This window comes from Perca fluviatilis, chromosome 16, assembly GCF_010015445.1.
Source record: "Perca fluviatilis chromosome 16, GENO_Pfluv_1.0, whole genome shotgun sequence".
NCBI classification, from domain to species: domain Eukaryota; kingdom Metazoa; phylum Chordata; class Actinopteri; order Perciformes; family Percidae; genus Perca; species Perca fluviatilis.
This window is the reverse complement of record NC_053127.1, coordinates 23,735,264-23,755,732: the sequence shown is the minus strand read 5'-3', so window position 1 is coordinate 23,755,732 and position 20,469 is coordinate 23,735,264. Positions and strand designations below refer to the sequence as shown.

The following is a 20,469-nucleotide window of genomic DNA, read 5'->3' as shown; positions in this document are numbered from 1 at the left end:
AAAAAATCCACCATGATAAAGGTCTGATTTGGGGATTCATACTTAAGCCTAGTGACAAAGAGAAGCTGGAGTGGATAGGATAAGGCATGTACTGAGACACATACTGTTTATTGGCTTGTAAAGGTCTGGTAATTGTATCAGCTTTCAAACATGCAATATGCACTCATGGTTACTATCAATTAATATAGTACTACTAAATGGTCAAATCCTTAGTCTAGAGAGGCAAATTAAAGAGGTGAAGTTAAGTATTTGAGATTTCTAATTTATACAATATAAACAAAACATAATATATTTAATTTCTGGTCCTCACAAGTTGATGATTTCCACAAGAATGAAAGCACAATGGAAGGAATAATTGGTTATTTCATTTATAAAATGTATATTTAGGATAAATAAAGCAACATTTTAACTTATAATTAAGGATTAATGCTTAAATGTGTTGGTTAGTTTAGATAAGATATTAGTTAAAGTAAGAATAGAAGAAACCAGAGCTGTCAAAGTTGTTCGTGTGGACAACACTGGCCTACCTAACTGCCTCAAACGCTGGCACTCTAAAGGCTTCATAATAAAAGCACTCGGCCCTTGTAAACCAAATGAGGCGAGAATAGTCCAGCATAATAACATAATGTGTCTAGTCATATGAACAATGTATGTAAGTTAATAACTCATTGTACGTTGAACATAAACTGTTTGCTAGCTACAGAACAACATTTTAAGGAGAGCGGTATCCAACAGTATTAACGTTACTGATAGTAGGGAAAAAGAACTTTCAATATTATATATTTTAAGGGGTATTAGTAGTAGAAATCCACTATAATTAGATTAAGCACAATGTAATATTCCCTTAGAAAGGCAGCCGCGCTCTGTTATGCATACTTATATACTGCTAAATAATACTTTATGGATATTGAAGATTCTTAGTGATAAACACAAACAGTTTCCCACGTTACAGAGAGTGCCTAAACGCATCACCCTGTCCATCCGGGTCACTTGGTCCTTCGATTTTCCGCTAACGTTAGCTTAGCTGACGGGGGTTCCTGCAGACTGCAGTACGCTGCAGTCCCTGGTTTACAAATAAAAACAAAAAAAGTTTGTACCAAACCTGGCTGTGAAAAAATGCATTTTTGTGTATTTTTTCTTTTGACCTCACAATGCTGATACAGGCACATGTAGAAAGTATCTTTGAGTTGACGAGTAATTTTGTCTAGTGAAAATTAGCTAACTCAGCTAACGTTAACGTTACTTTGCCTGGGTGAATTGAGCTGTAGCAGTTTAGCTGCTAGCATTCAGCAGATACAGCAAGCTGGCTGAAACCAAAGCGTACCAAATCTGAAGTTAGGTCACGAAAGGTAAGTGCATCTATAACATTTACGATTTTTATTTCTATCAAATTCCTAGCGAGAAACCTAAAGTTAACGAACGCAACTAGCTTAGGGTGTAACGTTTCTTAATTGCAGTAACGTTACAGATAAAACTAGCTAGCTAGGTTTGTCTGTTACAAACCTTCAGCTCAAAATTGGCAGTAAAGCAGTTTATTGTGGCTTTTTTTATTGTATTAAGAACAGCATTCTCCCAACAGCTTTAAAAGAAGGGCATGATTGGCACACAACCACAAAAAAGAAAACAAATGGGCATTTGTATGTAAAACATCGCAACACACCAGTTGCACATATTGAAGGTGTGTTTACAAGTACATCAATCTGTCAGATATGCATGTCTTTTATTAAATGTAAGGTACGTTACTGTGAAATATTTGAATGACCTTCCTTAGGGTGACTATTCTGTGATGTTTTCTTAAGACATATAAACATAAAAATGCATGAATTGGTATTGTAAACTAAGGTTACCGAGTAGGGTAACCTTGATTTAGTGAGTTTAGTCAGTCAAGTAAGTTAATAATACAGGCAGCCTAAAAAATAACTTGTGACATGTAGTCCTTGATCAACTTAATTTCAGTATCAATGCATACCTCAGGACCATTCTAGGATCACAGTGATGTCCCTCACTAATTTTGCAAGTCACTGTAAATGTTATCCATTTAGTATGTCGGACTCAGACAGTGATGAGGATCAAGATCGCCCTTTCTCTCTTACTGGATTCCTCTTCGGAAACATCAATGAAGATGGACAGCTAGAGGATGACAGTGTTCTGGACAATGTGGGTGTTTTAAAGATTATTTTCTATACCAAAGTTTAAGAGTAATTTTAAGTAGTTTTATCAAGTATAGCATTTAAACTATGATTATTAAATACATGGTGAAAACTATATATACTTTTTTACAATTAACTGTTAGAACAAGGTTATATTGTATTTCCCATGCTTATTGCAACTTTCTGTTCTATTTCTGCTGATTATTTTTACCCAGGAGTCCAAAAAGCATTTGGCTGGTTTGGGTAGTCTGGGTCTGGGCTCACTCATTACAGAGATCACTGCCAATGAGGAGGGTGATCAAGATGAAAGCAGAGACTCTGGTAGTGTGGATGCAGAAGGTTAGTTTAACTTTAAAAAGGAACTTTGCAATAATTTAGCCATGAACAGGATGGAATGACATTTTCAATATTTCTCCTTATCCAGGTTGGGTGAAAAGCACGGATGATGCAGTTGATTATTCTGACATTAGTGAGGTTGCTGAGGATGAGACAAAAAAGTACCGTCAGGCCATGGGGTCTTTGCAGCCCAGCAGGAAAACAGGTGATCAACTTACAGATCCTTAGTCATATTTGAGTTTGATTGTTAGATTAATTTAAAAATTACTCATCAGTTTTTATTTTTGCTTATATGTTTGCTTTTGAAAATGTTTTTCTTAAGATGTATAGCTGATCTTATCTTCATAGATAAAATGATTCTATAATAATAAAAAGTTATTGATTTTACAAAATGTAAAACATTTTGCACAGTCAAAACAACACCTTATCATTTTTACAACAATACTCGGTCGTCCTTACCAAGGAATCCAAAGTGTTTTTGGACTTTATTTTAATGTAACCATTTTTCCGCATTTTCAAATTCCTTATTCTCAGATGACGAGGATGACTATGATGCTGACTGCGAGGATATTGATTCTAAGCTTATGCCTCCTCCGCCACCGCCAAGTCTTCCTACAGCTGCTAAGAAAGAGGAACCCTCCTCTCCGAGCACAAATGGTAAGGACGTGTTTACTCATGATTGTGTTTGGCTTGCCCTCTTCCACAGAGTTTAAGCTGCGACTCAGGAGTCTGTAAGGAAGTGAATTTGCTAAGGGTAGTTCATCAGGGTGGATCCTACAGTCATTTAGATTGCCTTTGAAGAACATACACTACACTTGATCATATAGTAAACTCAATAGAAATTCAGGTTAGGTTAAAGTATTTTAGATCACAAATATCTGAAGATTAAGTTTTATTGTCTCTGCTGCTGCTGTGATCTGTCACCGTCTCTCCTCACAGTTGGGGAAGAGGGGGATGGCATCATCCTGCCCTCCATCATCGCGCCATCCTCTACGGCTGATAAGGTTGACTTCAGCAGCTCCTCGGACTCTGAGTCAGAAACTGACCGTCCCTGCCAGGGTTTGGGGTCTGGAGGCCCCCCAGATAGTCTCAACCTCCCTCTTGCTGGCATCATGCAGAAAGATGCTGCCAAAGCGCTGCCAGGTGTCACACAGCTCTTCCCAGAGTTTAGGCCTGGAAGGGTAAAGCATCTTTACAGGCACTGTCCTGAACTAAGATTAATCATTACATGCTGAAGGATTATTTTTTATCATAATTCTATAATTATGAGTGCACTGACACCCACTGTCTCTCGGATGTACTACCAGGTGCTTAGGTTCTTACGACTGTTTGGTCCTGGAAAGAACATGCCATCCGTTTGGAGGAGTGCCCGCAGGAAGAAGAAGCGGAAGCACAGAGACCCTCAGCCTGGGACACCACCTCCAGAAGGAGAGCCCACAGAGCAAAGCCAGGAGAAGAAGTCTGGATGGCTTTACGAGTTCGCACCCCCTCCACCACCAGAGCAGTGTCTCTCTGATGATGAGGTAATTTTTCCAGTGTTATATGCTATTGTAGGCTCTAATGTCAGCTGGTAGCAGTCTTTGTAAAGTCATTGTATCCAGCACTTTACATGCTTTTTCTGTGCATTCCAGATAACCATGATGGCCCCAGTAGAATCTAAGTTCTCACAAACTTGTGGTGATGGGGACAAGGAGGCAGAGTCTCGACCTAAAGTAGCAGAATGGAGATATGGTCCAGCCCAGCTCTGGTACGACATGCTAGGTGTCTCTGAGGATGGAAGCAACTTCAACTACGGCTTAAAACTAAAAGAACACCAGAGCAGTGAGCCTCAGCAGCAGGACACGCCAAAAGAAATAACAGAGGCTGCACATGAGGTATGCCGGCATGGATATCTGTAGCCATATCATGAAAAACATACTGATTGTGTTACTGATATTATGTATAATATATCTCTAGTTTCTGAGGCGGGAGGCCGATGACAATGATAATAATGATGATGAAGATAAGGAGTTATCAGCCCTTGAGAATGAGCTCTTCCTGATGGTCACTCAACTGAAATGGGAGGACGATATCATCTGGAATGGGGAGGACATAAAACACAAGGGCACAAAGACTCAGCGAGCCAGCCTGGCAGGATGGCTGCCCTCTAGCATGACCCGCAATGCCAACGCTTATAACGCCCAGCAGGGTAAGACACCTGGGGAAAAAAATACTAAAATAACTCTTGCAATGCTGTGTGTGTGTGTGTGTGTGTGTGTGTGTGTGTGTGTGTGGTGTGTGGTGATGCAAACAGCATACTATACCCAGGTGGTGTTTACAAAACTTGAAATGGTAATATAACATACAGACATTAGAACATTGGACAAGTACAGTACAATGATTTATATTAGTCTGGGAGGTTGAGTTTGTCTAGTTTTGTGATATGACATTTTGAGGATTGCTTATTAGAAATGACAAAGAAAGGAGAGAGTCTCAGGTAGGTAGGATAATAAGTAATGATAGTACACAATGATAAAAACAGAGGCTGTGGGTGATTTTAAATTTGTGGGGGTTTAAATTGACCATGTAAGGCCTCTGTCCAGCATGCTGGGCAGGGGGGCATGGGTTAATAGCAGGGTCCACCCCGGAGGTCTAATCGGCAATGGATTTTAGGGTTGTGGCGTTTTGTGGGAGTTGTCGTAGTAGGCCATCCCCAGATCCTTCTGAGGGGATCGGTCAACAGCTCAACACGCTATCCAGGAATGTCCCCAGACCCGTAGGAAGGGGCCGGCGTGTTTTTGCTGCTGTTGTTTTGTTTTTCTGCTCCAGTTAAATCTGTCTGTAGGCCTCTGTAGAGGCTGTAATAATTCATGTTTGTAAAATAAATCTAATAATCTATTTAATCTTACAGGTCTAACAAGAAGTAATTCCCAGTTGGTGCCACCTACGCCTCCCCCCATGCCCAAAGTTTCTTCAATCTCTGGCTCTAAGCGTGAAAAAAACAGCCATGAAAATCAATGTAAGTTTGAGAGTTTAGGTCACAATACAAATAATAGATTCACCCGACCTTTTTTATCTTAGCCTAACCTCTCATTTTCTGCATTTGTTTTGGTTACCTTGCAGCCTTTCAGGAAGAAGACTCTCCCTGGTTCTCCATTTTCCCCATTGACAGTGAGGAGTTAGTGTATGGACGCTGGGAAGATAACATAATCTGGGATGACCAGGAGATGGAACACATGCTCATGCCACCTGTTCTTACACTGGATCCCAATGATGAAAATATCATCCTAGGTATATTCAGAATTCCCGTCTTGTTAGGCTACATCTTTACTGTCTGTTTTGCTTTTTTCCAAAATTGACATCTTTCATTGAAATTTGAGGTAAAATATACAGTAGGACCTTTCTGAAGTTTGTATATGTTCTTATAGGGGGTCATGTTTTTGAAAGCTGAATTAATTTATGTGACTTTGTGTAATGTTTTATCATCTTAATAGAGCATCTAATTTTAGGATGTAAGTAAAAGTGCAAATCCTGTAAATCCTGGGATCTGCATTATTTGGTGGTGGGAGCCTAAAAATGCAATGTTGTCCGTCTACTTAATTTGACAAACTGTTGTCTCTTGAAGAAATCCCTAATGAAAAGGAGGAGATGACTTCCCACTCCCCATCAAAAGAGAATAAGAAGGAAACAGCAATCAAAAAGAGCCGCATCCTGCTGGGGAAAACTGGGGTGATAAAAGATGAGCCACAGCAGGTATGCTGCCTTTTGAGGGCAGGGGAAGAACAACGTTTGATAATATAAAAATGACAGGTTACAAGTTCTGCTTCTTCAGTAGAGCTGTGAGTCATTTGAAACAGAGGATGGTAAAATATGAAGTTTAATAATCAAGGCTGATTCTCAATGAATGGCCAATGCTACATAATGAAGGAGCTGATATGGTGAAATGAAAATGACAGAGTTTTGGACTGAGAATGGTATTCTATAAATTCATTAAAAAAAATAGAAAGGTTTGAAGGACATTACTTTCAGTGGGAAATATGTTTTTTTTTCCAACTCAGAACATGTCCCAGCCTGAACAAAAGGACCCCTGGAACCTCTCCAATGATGAGTTCTACTATCCTAAACAGCAGGGCCTGAGGGGGACTTTCGGTGGCAACATCATTCAGGTAAGCGGCAGCCCACAAAAAGAAAGATACAGCCGACAGGACATGGTCAACATGGAGATACTTTGAATTGTAATTTATACTGTAAATATGGTGATAGAATCCTGCCGATTCATAGAGTAGAGACAGAGCCATAACCTGTGAAATAGACTGAAAACAGCTGAAGTGTAGAAGTCAATAAGTAATTTTGTGTCTTTAACAGCACTCCATCCCCGCACTGGAGCTAAGGCAGCCCTTCTTCCCCACTCACATGGGGCCCATGAAGCTGCGCCAGTTTCATCGACCGTCTCTGAAGAAGTACTCATTTGGATCTTTGGCTCAGCCCGGTCCCCATGCTGTTCAACCACTGCTCAAACACATTAAGAAAAAGGCCAAGGTGGAGCCCTGCTCAAAACAAGCACTATTACGCTATAACATTCAGATAACTTTGTAGTGTTTTGCCATTTTTGTACATTAATGGTTAACTGAGTGGATGTGTCAATATTTTTTTTGTATAGATGCGAGAGCAGGAGCGACAGGCTTCAGGAGGAGGGGACATGTTCTTCATGCGAACCCCACAGGATTTGACGGGTAAAGATGGAGATCTGATCCTGGCCGAGTACAGTGAAGAATACCCCCCTCTCATCATGCAAGTCGGCTTGGCCACTAAGATCAAAAACTACTACAAAAGGGCGAGTCTAGTCTTTGTGTTCCACTCATGACTTTGCATTTTGTTAGCTAAGACATGCAGAATTGCATACACATAGGTGTACAATTGTTATTGTCATATTTATTTCAATTTGCCGAATTGTTTTGCATTTCATTCTGGTGTTCAGATAATCCCGTTCAACTTGATGAAAATTGCAGACTCCATATTTTCCACTTTGTTGGATAGAGTTGTTAAAATACTTTATTGCATTGTTACTTTCTCTTTCAGAAACCTGGAAAAGATCCTGGAGCACCCGACTGTAAATATGGAGAGACTGTGTACTGCCACACATCCCCTTTCCTGGGTTCTCTTCATCCTGGACAGCTGCTCCAGGTCAGCACCATCACTGTCAAATATTCAGTATTCAGATGAGGTAAATATATGAAGCATCACTTGTCTGTTATCATGGCAAACAGTGAGATTGTATTTATTTTTCTTTTAGGCCTTTGAAAACAACCTTTTCCGTGCTCCAATCTACCTGCACAAGATGCCAGAGACTGATTTCTTGGTTCTGCGAACACGACACGGCTACTACATTAGAGAGCTTGTAGACATAGTTGTAGTTGGTCAGCAGTGCCCCTTATTTGAGGTTCCAGGGCCCAACTCTAAACGAGCCAATACTCACATCAGAGACTTCTTACAGGTATGTTTATTTGCCTGAACTTGCCTAGAAACTTAAGCTGCTGTTGTTGCAAATGCTTAATTGTCACACCTGTATTCGGTAGGTGTTCATTTACCGCTTGTTCTGGAAGAGCAAGGATCGGCCCAGGAGAATCCGCATGGAGGATATAAAGAAAGCTTTTCCCTCACACTCAGAGAGCAGCATCAGAAAACGACTAAAACTCTGTGCTGACTTCAAACGTACAGGTAGACCACGGCCATTTGTTAACCCTGTACGCACACCATTTAGTGATCATTAGCATTCGCTATCATTATCATATGTGACAAATAAAGTTTCTTCTTCTTCTTCATATGTTGGACTAACCTAACACACTTGTGTTACATCAGGTCAATGTTGAGGTTTATAAAGATATACTTTGCATGAGCTCTACAGTGTGTGTGCCTTGAATTGACAGATAGGAAAGCAGGGAGCAGGGAAAGAGCTTTTAACACCTACTTTGGATATTACCCTGAGGGTAAGTTGTAGTCTAAGGACAGTGTAAGGACACAGGGTACAAATGCTTAGTGTTTACATCAGCAAGTCATGGTTTTCTATAATGCTTCATTTTTGTCTAACATACATGTATCTTTAATGGAAACTCTGACATATTTTGCTCATAATAATGCATTCTGTGTTCAAGAGTAAGGTTGCAGATATGAGAAAATGTCTAACAGTATAATTTCCTCATACCAGGGATGGACTCTAACTGGTGGGTGCTTAAGCCTGACTTCCGATTGCCTACAGAGGAGGAGATCAGGGCCATGGTGTCTCCAGAGCAGTGCTGTGCTTACTATAGCATGCTGGTGGCAGAGCAGAGACTCAAGGTAACATTATCTGCCTCTAAAGAACTTCACATGGTTAACACAAGTTAGTCTTGTGGCACGGCTTCTCTACAAGTTATGTTGTCCTTTTTAGGATGCTGGATATGGTGAGAAATCCTTCTTTGCTCCAGAGGAGGAGAACGAAGAGGACTTTCAAATGAAGATTGATGATGAGGTATGCGTTCCTCATAATAAAGTTAGGTGTTTGTGATTTCAGATTAGATACCTTTGAGATTTACACAATGCTGATCCTGTGTAACACGTCTTAGGTGCGGACAGCCCCTTGGAACACAACAAGAGCCTTCATTTCTGCCATGAAGGGGAAATGCCTGTTGGAAGTTACAGGCGTGGCTGATCCTACAGGCTGTGGAGAGGGTTTCTCCTACGTCAAAGTGCCCAACAAACCCACTCAACAGAAGGTCTGAATGGCTTAAGCAAAGGTCTGCCACCCCATGTACTGCATGGTGTAGATATAGAGGATGAAAACTTTAATCCTGTGCTTTTTTTTCTTTTCAGGATGACAAAGAGCCGCAGCCTGCCAAAAAGACAGTGACGGGGACAGACGCTGACCTGAGAAGACTCTCACTGAAGAATGCCAAGCAGCTGCTGCGCAAGTTTGGCGTTCCAGAGGAAGAGGTAAGACCACGGTGATATGCTAGTGCATGAATCTGATGTAGGACAGCCTAGTGGTAAAGGGGCCGTCACCTAATTAGTGGAACCCAGGTTTGATATCCACAATAACAATTTTGTTTATCACAGCAATGGATAACTTCTATTCTCCCATCTTTTATTCTCTCTAACTGGAACAACTGCAAAAACGGTGGTGACAAATGCAGGAAAGGCATGTGGCTTTACTTTTGGGGTGTGTTTTTTTTTATCTTATCTTTCAGGCTTGTTAAAGTGATTGTGTGTCTGTATGTGTGTTAGATCAAGAAGCTCTCACGCTGGGAGGTGATTGACGTGGTGAGAACCATGTCCACAGAGCAGGCGCGTTCAGGTGAGGGACCCATGAGCAAGTTTGCCAGAGGCTCTCGTTTCTCCGTTGCGGAACACCAGGAGCGCTACAAGGAAGAGTGCCAGAGGATCTTTGACCTGCAGAACAAGTGAGACTCGTATTTAGGGTTATGTGTGTTATTCAGGATTCTGTCTGAGCACACCTTGAGTCTTCTTGTTGCACCCCCACCACAGAGTGTTAGAGTCGACAGAGGTGCTCTCCACAGACACAGACAGCAGCTCGGCGGAGGACAGTGACTTTGAGGAGATGGGGAAGAACATTGAGAACATGCTTCAGAACAAGAAGACCAGCTCCCAGCTTTCCCGCGAGAGGGAGGAGCAGGAGAGGAAGGAACTGCAGAGGATGCTAATGGGCGAGGAGAGCGACCGTGACCACAAGGGACGCAAGGAGCGACGCAAAGGCTTGTGTAAGTCTGTGTTTCTGAAAGTCAGTGATCTTTATTGTGCACTTTATGGACATATCTGTATTAGTTGTCTCTAACTGTAAGCTTTGCTTTACCCTTCACTCTATAGCCAGCTCCTTATCCACCAGTTCACACAAGGACGATGACACTTCCTCCGTCACCAGCCTAAACTCCTCGGCCACAGGACGGCGTCTCAAAATCTATCGCACCTTCAGGGATGAGGACGGCAAGGAATATGTTCGCTGCGAGACAGTTCGCAAGGCTTCTGTCATTGACGCCTACACCAGGATCCGAACCACCAAGGATGATGAATTCATGTGAGTCTCACTAATCAAACTTTGAGCTTTCTCATCTTACAGTGGGTAATTGGTCTTTGGGAGTAATAACCACAGCACCATGTCAGGCTAAGATTATTCACATCTGTATAGCTTGGTGCTATAACGATGTGATAGTTCAAAAAACTATTTAGAAAAATCGAGCAGTGACTTATTAATGCAACGAAAGAAGTTATATGAGTCACATCATAACTATGCAGCTTTTAACAAAACCTTCATAATTAGTATGCAAATTAGTCTTGATGCAGCTGCACACACCCTACATTTGAAAACATAGATCATGCATTATATCTTGCATTTATATCACATCATACCATCAGTTAACCAGCAGGTCATGCCTAATGTTGCTGTATTCTCCAAAGTAGAGATGAATAAAGCTCATTAAGGGGAAAGCCTAATGCTGCACACCAAATGTGAGTCAAATCTTTGTTTCAAGTTAAACTGTGGAAGAGACGCACTGGAGAGGAATACTGTATGAGTGGTATGAACCCAAGCACCATGCGAAATGCTCGCTTCGTGTTTGGTGTGAACACATCCTAAGAGCTTAAATTGTAGAAATTCCACTTAATTAGGCCCATGCCATTATCACAACTGAACCAGTGAATGTAAAACAGCTAGTACTGTGTATCTTTGTGGTTGCAGACGAAAGTTTGCCCTCTTCGATGAGCAGCACAGAGAGGAGATGAGGAAGGAGCGCCGGCGTATTCAGGAGCAGCTGAGGAGGCTGAAGAGAAACCAAGAGAAAGACAAGATCAAGGGACCTCCAGAGAAGAAGGCCAAGAAGGTCAAAGAGAGACCAGACCTCAAGGTAAAAGTAAGCATGCCGATTCAGTACCTTTACTATACATTTCCTCTCCAGCTTTTTGACACCCAGCTAAATGCAAACCTTTGGCTTTCCATTGGTGTAGATATTATGTCAATTTATAGTATTGTCCTCTCTTTCAGTATTCTTATCCTATATCACTGGCAGATTATTTTTCGTGTTCCTCAATATTTGCCTCTTTTCCCTAGTTAAAGTGCGGAGCATGTGGAGCCATTGGACACATGAGGACCAACAAGTTTTGCCCGCTGTACTATCAGACCAACGCCCCACCTTCTAACCCAGTTGCCATGACAGAGGAGCAGGAGGAGGAGCTGGAAAAGACCGTCATCCACAACGACAATGAGGAACTGATCAAGGTGGAGGGCACCAAAATTGTGTTGGGCAAACAACTCATTGAAAGGTAATGGATTGTCCTTGTTTCTCCTCTATTACTATTGAAAAGAATTTCAATCTGTACTCATTGCTACTTTTAGCATGAGCTGCAAAATCCAGTTATAAATTGGCTTGGTATTTTCTAAATGTTAATAAGTGAATGGTCTGTGGCCTGTACCCCGGCAGGTCCTAACAATTTGTTTCTCTTACAGTGCTGATGAAGTGCGCAGAAAGTCTTTAGTGCTCAAGTTCCCCAAGCAACAGCTCCCACCAAAGAAGAAGAGACGCGTAGGCAATGCTGTGCACTGTGACTACCTCAATGTAAGCAATGTTTTACAGCTTGTTCTTACACATTCTGAACCTAGAGTCCCTTTAGCTGATCTTTTAAACTGTTTTTTGTTTTGAATTCACAGAAACCACACAAGGCCATCCACCGCAGACGCACGGACCCCATGGTGACCTTGTCTTCTGTGCTAGAGAGCATCATCAATGACATGCGGGATCACCCTAATGTAAGATCTGCCGGCATACACTCATCCAGCTCAACAACATTTCTTTGTTTCCAATCACCTCCTTTACTGCTCTACTGTCTTATCTTCACTTCTTCTGCTTCTTCTATGTAGACATATCCATTCCACACACCAGTAAATGCTAAGGTTGTGAAGGACTACTATAAGATCATCACACGGCCCATGGACCTGCAGACGCTAAGGGAGAATGTACGTAAGCGACTGTACCCATCCAGGGAGGAGTTCCGTGAAGCAGTGGAGGTTATCGTCAAAAACAGCGCCACCTACAATGGTAAAGTTATAAGAACGTGGGGCGACCTCTAGCTCACCCAGTAAGAGCGTGCACCCCATGGTGGCTGAGTCCTTTGCAGCTGCCCGGGTTTGAATCGGACCTGCGACCCTTTGCTGCGTGTCATTCCCCATCTCTCTCCCACCTTTCCTGTCTATCCACTGTCACTACAAATAAAGGGAACAAGCCCCAACAAATAGATGTTATAAGAACATGTTTAACCACCTCTCTCTCTTTTTTTTTTAAGATCAACTTTGTATTTATTTATTTATTTTTAACATACAGAACAGACAAAAACAACTTAACAAGAACAACAACCCTGTCAACAACTCTGTCAACAACTCTGTCTCCCAATTAATAACGTTCCCCTCCGAGCTCAGCTCTCGCTCCCATTTCTTTACTATTGGGAGTTCTCCTACGGATACTTGCATCAGTTTAGCATAAATCCTGGACACTAATCCTCTCACAGGAGAATCAACAAGCCTTTAACCACCTCTCTTGAAAACAGACTGAAGTCTTTCTCTGGTTTCTGTTACACTTTCAGTTTAAACTCTTATCAAATCTTTCTTTTTGTTCCACCAGGGGCAAAACATCCAATAACACAGGTAGCACAGTCCATGCTGGACCTGTGTGATGCTAAACTGAAAGAGGTGAGTGGTAATATAGATGTTTTTTCACAGCTTCCTGCCCTTTTGTCGATTTTTACATTAACCATGGTGTGTGTGTGTGTGTGTGTGTGTGTGTGTGTGTGTGTGTGTGTGTGTGTGTGTGTGTGTGTGGGTGTGTGAGTGGGTGTGCGTGTGCGTGCGTGTGTGTGCGTGTCGGCGCAGGAGGACAGGCTGGTAAGGCTGGAGAAAGCCATCAACCCCTTGCTGGATGATGATGATCAGGTGGCCTTCTCCTTCATTCTAGACAACATTGTGACCCAGAAAATGATGGTGGTTCCCGATGTGAGTCACCCCTGCTTACCATTTTCTTAACGTAATCAATTTGAGAGCACTGATGCAGAATATGTTAATGATCTCATTCCTTAACTCCTCCCTTCACTATAGTCATGGCCATTTCACCATCCTGTCAACAAAAAGTTTGTGCCTGACTATTATAAGGTGATTGTAAGCCCAATGGATCTGGAGAACATCCGCAAGGTGAGTCATACAAGGTGTCAACCTTGAACTAAATATACTCATTTGATATTTTTTCATATCAGCAATACAAATGCATGTAACATAAACTGTGCCTCTTTGTGTTTCATGGTTCAACAGAACATCTCCAAACACAAATACCAGAACCGAGATGCGTTCCTTTCAGATGTCAGTCTCATTCACGCCAACAGTATCAAGTACAATGGTAATTGTGTTAAGGTGTTACCTGTTATCGTGACCTCTGAGGTCAGACTTTCTTGAAGACTGCGTGACTAACTTAGAGCAGAGTTCTGCAGTTAAGTAAAGATGTTGTTTGTGTTCTCTGTATGTCTTTCGCAGGCCCAGACAGTCCTTACACCAAGACAGCTCTGGATATTGTCAATGTGTGCAAGCAAACCTTGGCAGAGGTATGTTGACTCTTTAAATTTCTGTGAGTGATATTTATGTATGTGAGATATGTGTGTTTGTTGTGTTATGGTTGTCTAAGCTACTGGATGCCTAAAAAGTATCTATCTATCTAGTTTGCCCTTTTCATCCTCACAATGTTAAAGTTCCGACTTGAGGGGGCATTCACGTGAATTTTCCCACTCAGGAACACATTTTTCCAGTCATTCTGACACCACATGAATGCAGCACAAATTCCCTATCTCATATCTGCCTTGTGATTTGGATCTGCTCCAAATTGTAATGGGTTATTCCTTGGCCCATGCTACCACCTTCTACCAAGTTTCATGAAAATAGGCCAGTATTTCTTTCCACTATCCTGCTGAACAGACAGACAAAACAGACAGACAAACTAAGCCAAAAACATGACCACTTAGGACCTGGAGGTAATAAACATTCTCCATCTGATGAACAGTTATCCCTCTGTTTTTTTACACACTATTGTAGAATATAGTTTTAGAAAATATATGCAATATTGGCTTGGTGTAGAATTATACAACACGGAGGGTTGCACTTGAACAGTATTTAATACTGTACATCTTATATTAAATTGCTGCAGAATTGGCCAAATGGCTTAGATTTGATTCAGACTATGTCGACTTGTATTTTAATGAGCAGGAAAAACATTATTCAGTGTTGTAATAATTACCTGTTTCTGTGCCCCAGTATGATGAGCACTTGACCCAGTTGGAGAAGGACATCTCTACTGCTAAAGAGGCAGCTCTAGATGCAGCTGACTTGGAGAGTCTGGACCCATTGACGCCTGGGCCATACACACCGCAGGTAGGAGAGAAGCCAGGGCCCAATTTTTATATACTCGCTTGATAAATAGTGATTTCCTGTGTATCTTGCCACATTGACAATTGACTTTAGGCCTCCAGCTGTTAATAACAATCCACTTGAGGTAGTTCAATGTTTTCTAGGTGCAGTAGTCTCATTGCCACTCCTTGTAGTTCTCCTAGCCCTTATATTTCTTCACTCGTTCTCTGCACTAACTCTCCTTTCCAGACTTTCACGTTTTCATCTTTACAATCTAGTTTCTTCACTGTAGTGTCTCCTTTCTCCCACCCTGTTTTTCTCCTTCACTCCTGCTGTTGTGTCCCGTCTCTCCCATTGTGTGTGCCGCTGTGTGTGGTGTTGGCCAGCCTGCTGATCTGTTTGACAGCGGGGCTTCAGGGAGTCTGCCCAGAGAGACCAGCAGCATTTTCTCTGAGGGACCTCTAGTAGTTGCTCCAGAGAAGAGAGGGGGGCAGGTATGGAGAGAGATAGAAATAAGGCTAGCAGCCACATGCCACCTCTCCTCAAACTATCCTCAGAGCACCCAGTTTGATTACAGGCTTTTGTTGTACCTACTCTTGTTAAAGATGTTCCTCACACCAGAACATTACGGATAACATTAGAGCATAAAATGAGTGTAGTTATTTTACTTCTTTTGGCAAGAGATCTCAGACCTTTATCAACCTGCCCCTCAGGGTCGCCACGGCAGAAGACCCGGGGAGGAAGAGTCAGATGTGGACATTGAAGGCTTTGAGGAGGAAGATGATGGCAAACCCAAAACTCCTGCTCCTGTAAGAAAGACAGATTTATTGAAAGGTTATGTAGTTGATATGAGGCCCCCCCTGCTGCACAATTCTCCCGTTTTCATAATTGTATTTGGATGGCCTGGTTAAGTTGAAATTGGGTAATTTGTTATTATCAAATTAATTTTGTATTTTTTATTATTGACACTCAGGAGATACAATTGTACAATATATTTCTTTCTACACTTTTATCAATTTGTATTTGTGTCAGACAAAAAGTTCACAAACATTCTCTTGTATGGGGCAACCTTTGCTGCGTGTCATCCCCTTCTCTCTCTCTCTCTCTCTCTCTCTCCCTCCCCCCCTCTCCCCTTTCCTGTTATTCTCAAGCTATCATAAAAGGCAATAAAAGCCCAACAAAATAATCTTTAAAAAACTCTTGTACTATTTAATTGAACCATGTTTTACTTATTTATTGTTCTTGATTTGTAATTGTATTTACTTGTATACTCAGTTACACTTTTGCTTGCTTACTTCCTAATTATTAATTTATATTAAATTTTTCTGTCCTGTCTTTTTAGGCAGAGGATGCAGACAGAGATCTAGAGGACGAAGATGATGAAGAGGACATGTTGCTGCCGCCTCGCAGACGGGTGCACGACCAAGAGGAAGAGGAGGAGGAGGAGGAAGAGGACGGACTATCTAACCGCCCAGCCCAAGCCAGCGTGCTGTACCAGGATCTGCTCATGTCTGACGGAGAGGACGATGCCAGTGAAGAGGAGGGCGACAACCCTTTCTCCTGTAAGTCCACCTGCAGTGCTGGGGTGGCAGCAGAAAAAATGGTCACAGCTATACTAAAAAAATGAAGCAATATAAACAGAAAATAAGTACAATTTTAAAAAGAACGCATTAATATAAAATATAAGATGACCGCATTATTGTGCCGCATATATTCATTTTAAGGCAAAAACAAAGTGTATTTATTTGATGTTCTGTCTGTGTATTATAGATAATTGTATAAACAGAATAGATATCAGCTGACAGTGAGCAATCATTACTTCTCCTCTCTGTACATCATGTGCAGCCTTTTGTGTTGTGTGACATTTGCCCTGATTCATTGCGTGTCCCCTCCAGCCATACAGCTGTCGGAGAGTGGGAGCGATTCTGATAGAGAGTTGGATGTGCGACCTGCACCTCCACGGAGAGCTCAAGAGACGGCCCGCATGGGCATGGAGCAAGATGAGAGCATGATGTCATATGAAGGGGACGGGCCTGATGGGCCTCCCATGGAAGACAGCAATGTCAGGTACAACTGGCCTGGGAGTCAAAAATACTGCTTAAATGAAAAAAATTACAAGCAACTTATTTAAGTTACTCTTTGGGATTTTTTTCTTCTGGGAAAGTAAGCATTTAGATACATTTTTTTCATCTACTACAAACAATAATACTTGCCTTCTAGAGTAAATGGTTCTTTTCTTTATATTGGTGGAGGCCTCATTTTGTAACTAAGTCTTAAAAAGTTCTTATCTCAGGTAATTTATAGTTTATACCTGCATCACATGACTTGTAGTGATGTACTACACCAAGGTGGAATTCGGTTTCAGTCCTTGTGGTATCAGAAAATGCAGTTGAATATGACAGCAAACACTCCCTTTGAGCAGCTACATTAACAAATTAATTGTTTCCTGTGTCTGATTCACAATAAAAGCCAACCTATCTTTCACAATGCTTTTAATGTGAAGCAGCATCAGTAGGAAATGTTCAGTTTGTATAAGCAGTTACTTGATACAACGTTTAGAGAGTGAGCAGTAGCAGTGAGGCTGACATCAATGAGATAAAATACAAACTGTAAAGCTGGATTGCAATCATCATTTCCTATGCATCCCACATGTGTAGGTAGGTCATTTGAATCCAAAACGGGAATGGCGGACTCCGCCGCTAACAATAAAACTGTTATATAGAGAGGCAATTACAGAATGTAAATGCATTAAATTGGCTATTGCTTAAAAATGCCAACCATAAATAGTTTTAAAAACATGGTTCGATTTCTCAGAGATCCTAAGGATTATAATTAAAACACCTCTTCTGTCTCAGTTACGGCAGCTATGAGGAGACAGAGAGCCGGAGTCACATGCAGCCCTCTAGCATGGGGAACGGAGAAGACTACGGCATCAGCGAAGAGGAGGAGGAAGATGAAGAAGATGAAGCACGGAGGAGAGGCCCAGCTGTGCTCTCCCAGGTCCAGCTCAGTGAAGACGAGGAGAGCGAAGAATTCAGATCTATAGGGGGAGACAGCGACATGGACTCTGACAACTAGTCTGTAGTCAGTTTTTTTTTTTTTTTTTTAATCCGCAGTACAAAGAAGACATTGTTTATAATCAAATGGAGAAACTGAGATTTTCTAAGGAAAACGTGTTGTACATACTTATTTTGTAAATGATGGTTCATGTTTATAGCTTCCTCCTCCACTGTTAGCCCTGTTGTACCTACAGTATAGGGACACACAGCACATTGTAAATTTCATTTTGCCTTTTATATGTTGAATGAATATCATGTATCTTGACATGAAAGTGTGTGTACATTTGTTTTGTACTGTTTTAACTCATTAATATCTTGCGCTAACAAATAGTTCAGCAACTCTACTTTTTCTATCCCACTTCCTGATTTAAAAATAGAATAAACATACTGAAGGTTAACAGACAGCTCTTTGTTTAAAAAAAAATCATTAAATCATATATTACTCACAGACATTAAGCTGCAGTTAAAGATCATAAAACATTTTCCCCTTCCTCTGTTGAAATTTACACAAGTCATGTATTGCAGGAACAGACTGTATTTAATATTCTTCAATCGCTAAACCTCATTGAGCTTAGTTTAATACAGTGGTGGAACTCTGGTTTATGCATAATTGCTCGTCTGGGGGATCCAGTTAGGGATGTATCAGGTCCATGCAGTTCAGTTAGCATATTGACGTGTTTATTCAAAAAAAAATAAAAGACACACACCACTAGTGACAAGCTCAGTTTATTTACACATAAAGGTTAGTTGTAACAGATGCTTAGTGTGTGCGCATGTGAGGTAACAAACCACAGGGCTCACAGCATCTCAGCAAATGAAAGATATGTTGAAACATGACTGGGTTGGGTATTAGTATTTTATTGACGGGTCAGTGGTTGAAAACTATGGCAGACATTCTGACATGTCCTCACAGGAAAAGTGCAGGTGTAAGTAAGTAAACATGTCATTAATGGCTGCATTTCATTTAGGTGAGCCTGCTCCAGAGCCCTGGATACTGACCTGAGCGTGAACCAATGATTATTTTGACTATTGATCTATCGGTAACACTTTACAACAAGGTACACAGAATTTTGTTATCACAGAACAAATAAGGAACAATATGCTAGTAAATCATTAGTTAATGATTTATTAATATAGGATCTCCCAGTCTGTTCTCTTGTAAGTCAGCATTATCTACTGAAGTCTTCCATTAGGACTTATTAGGAGAGTAATTACTACAATTCACCAATTAAGTTGTTTCGGACATGTTCCTCACTCATTTCTCAAACAAATCATTAGCTACTACTCTATAGCATTTGATGAGTTACTTATTGACTAATGGTTCCTCATCTGTTCTCTAAATGTTATGTAAATTATTTTCAAGTGTTACAGATCTGTCAAATATTTATTTCAATAAATCTGTCCAAAAACATATTTACAATGATTTAAACAAAGAAAAGCTTGAATAATTAATCAGTTATCAAAATAGGTGTTGATTCATTTTCCCACACCTGAGCTTTTCTTGTGCTGATTATTTCATGACTTTCTAATAAACTAATAAACCGTTTTTCTAAATGTAACATATAATCAGTATTATTAATCAACATAAAGAATGACAGTTCGGTAGATATTTCTTCTCTATAGTGTTTTCCTCAGTTTTAAGTAATGATATGTCTTGTGGAGAATTTCTTGTCTAATGTTCAGTCGGACCACCTCAGCTGCAGTCACTGGATACCTTCATAATCAAAACTCAAAACGGGTTTAAAAACATTATGAACAGCAGAGGGTGCAAACTGTACTGCCAGTATACAGACTATTAAATGTCTCTGTTCCAAAAGTATTCTGGACTGACACTTAAAATTTAGTATTTTTGTTCAAAAAAGATTTTGTCCCATGAATCATCTGAAATAGTATAACCCACTTCTTTATCAATTCACCATAATAAACATCTGTACAGTGACTTCATTCCTCAATCATTTGATTTGTGCCTCATGTAAATGGCTCTCATTCAGGCACAAAAGGCAAGCAAGATCAAAAGAGCAGAACAAAAACTGACTTTTGATGGATTCTCTTTGAATCGAAAGGTTGAAAGCACTTGATGTCAGGGGACATGCTGGAACACTTAGAGAAATGTACCTTCCCTGAGAGAAGTTAGAACATTTTCTAGATCTGCGCTATATAGAACCATCTAAATTCTAAAAGCTTCAATAATCATCTCAGTAGGTGCTCAAACAGCTCTTTAGGGGGTATAATTCAGGTAGCTTTAAATAAAAAAAGTTTAGGAAATAGTTTGGATGCACTTTACTTGAAGGTATCTACATAAGAGTGACATGACACTGTCATAAACATTATAAACAAGTCATAAACATTTGTTACATAACGCGTCTTTTAGTAAGTGTCATTCGGTTTTTATTTATTATGGTTAGGGTTAGGGTTCATGTGTCATGACAGTGTCATCTGTTCATGACACTCTTATGTAGATACCTTCAACTATTGTTACCAATAGTTGAAATTGCAATGCATTAGTTGGGTACATGTCGTC

At 40.8% G+C, this 20,469-nt stretch overlaps 1 protein-coding gene across 7 annotated transcripts; it reads left to right on the top strand.

Moving 5' to 3' along the window:
* The first annotated feature begins 1,001 nt into the window (after positions 1 to 1,001).
* Positions 1,002 to 18,662, top strand: taf1 (TAF1 RNA polymerase II, TATA box binding protein (TBP)-associated factor). 7 transcript variants are annotated; one of them, XM_039777552.1, is made up of 42 exons: positions 1,002 to 1,349; positions 2,043 to 2,157; positions 2,366 to 2,489; positions 2,575 to 2,691; positions 3,021 to 3,143; positions 3,426 to 3,667; positions 3,794 to 4,009; positions 4,118 to 4,360; positions 4,443 to 4,674; positions 5,377 to 5,484; positions 5,589 to 5,756; positions 6,091 to 6,218; positions 6,524 to 6,631; positions 6,831 to 7,004; positions 7,126 to 7,299; positions 7,545 to 7,649; positions 7,759 to 7,959; positions 8,042 to 8,183; positions 8,393 to 8,452; positions 8,671 to 8,801; positions 8,893 to 8,973; positions 9,068 to 9,217; positions 9,315 to 9,434; positions 9,726 to 9,901; positions 9,987 to 10,219; positions 10,326 to 10,533; positions 11,194 to 11,359; positions 11,563 to 11,774; positions 11,959 to 12,067; positions 12,160 to 12,258; positions 12,370 to 12,547; positions 13,127 to 13,193; positions 13,371 to 13,494; positions 13,597 to 13,689; positions 13,807 to 13,891; positions 14,026 to 14,093; positions 14,797 to 14,913; positions 15,276 to 15,383; positions 15,603 to 15,698; positions 16,232 to 16,451; positions 16,785 to 16,956; positions 17,745 to 17,967. In XM_039777552.1, the coding sequence occupies exons 2-42, from the start codon at positions 2,044 to 2,046 to the stop codon at positions 17,965 to 17,967; spliced, it is 6,015 nt and encodes a 2,004-aa protein (XP_039633486.1). In that variant the 5' UTR covers positions 1,002 to 1,349; position 2,043. The 7 variants fall into 7 exon arrangements, with proteins under 7 accessions (XP_039633486.1, XP_039633485.1, XP_039633488.1 ...); XM_039777551.1 differs by having other exon boundaries at positions 1,003 to 1,349; positions 11,194 to 11,365; positions 17,745 to 18,662; XM_039777554.1 differs by lacking the exon at positions 8,393 to 8,452 and having other exon boundaries at positions 1,003 to 1,349.
* The last annotated feature ends 1,807 nt before the right edge of the window (positions 18,663 to 20,469 follow it).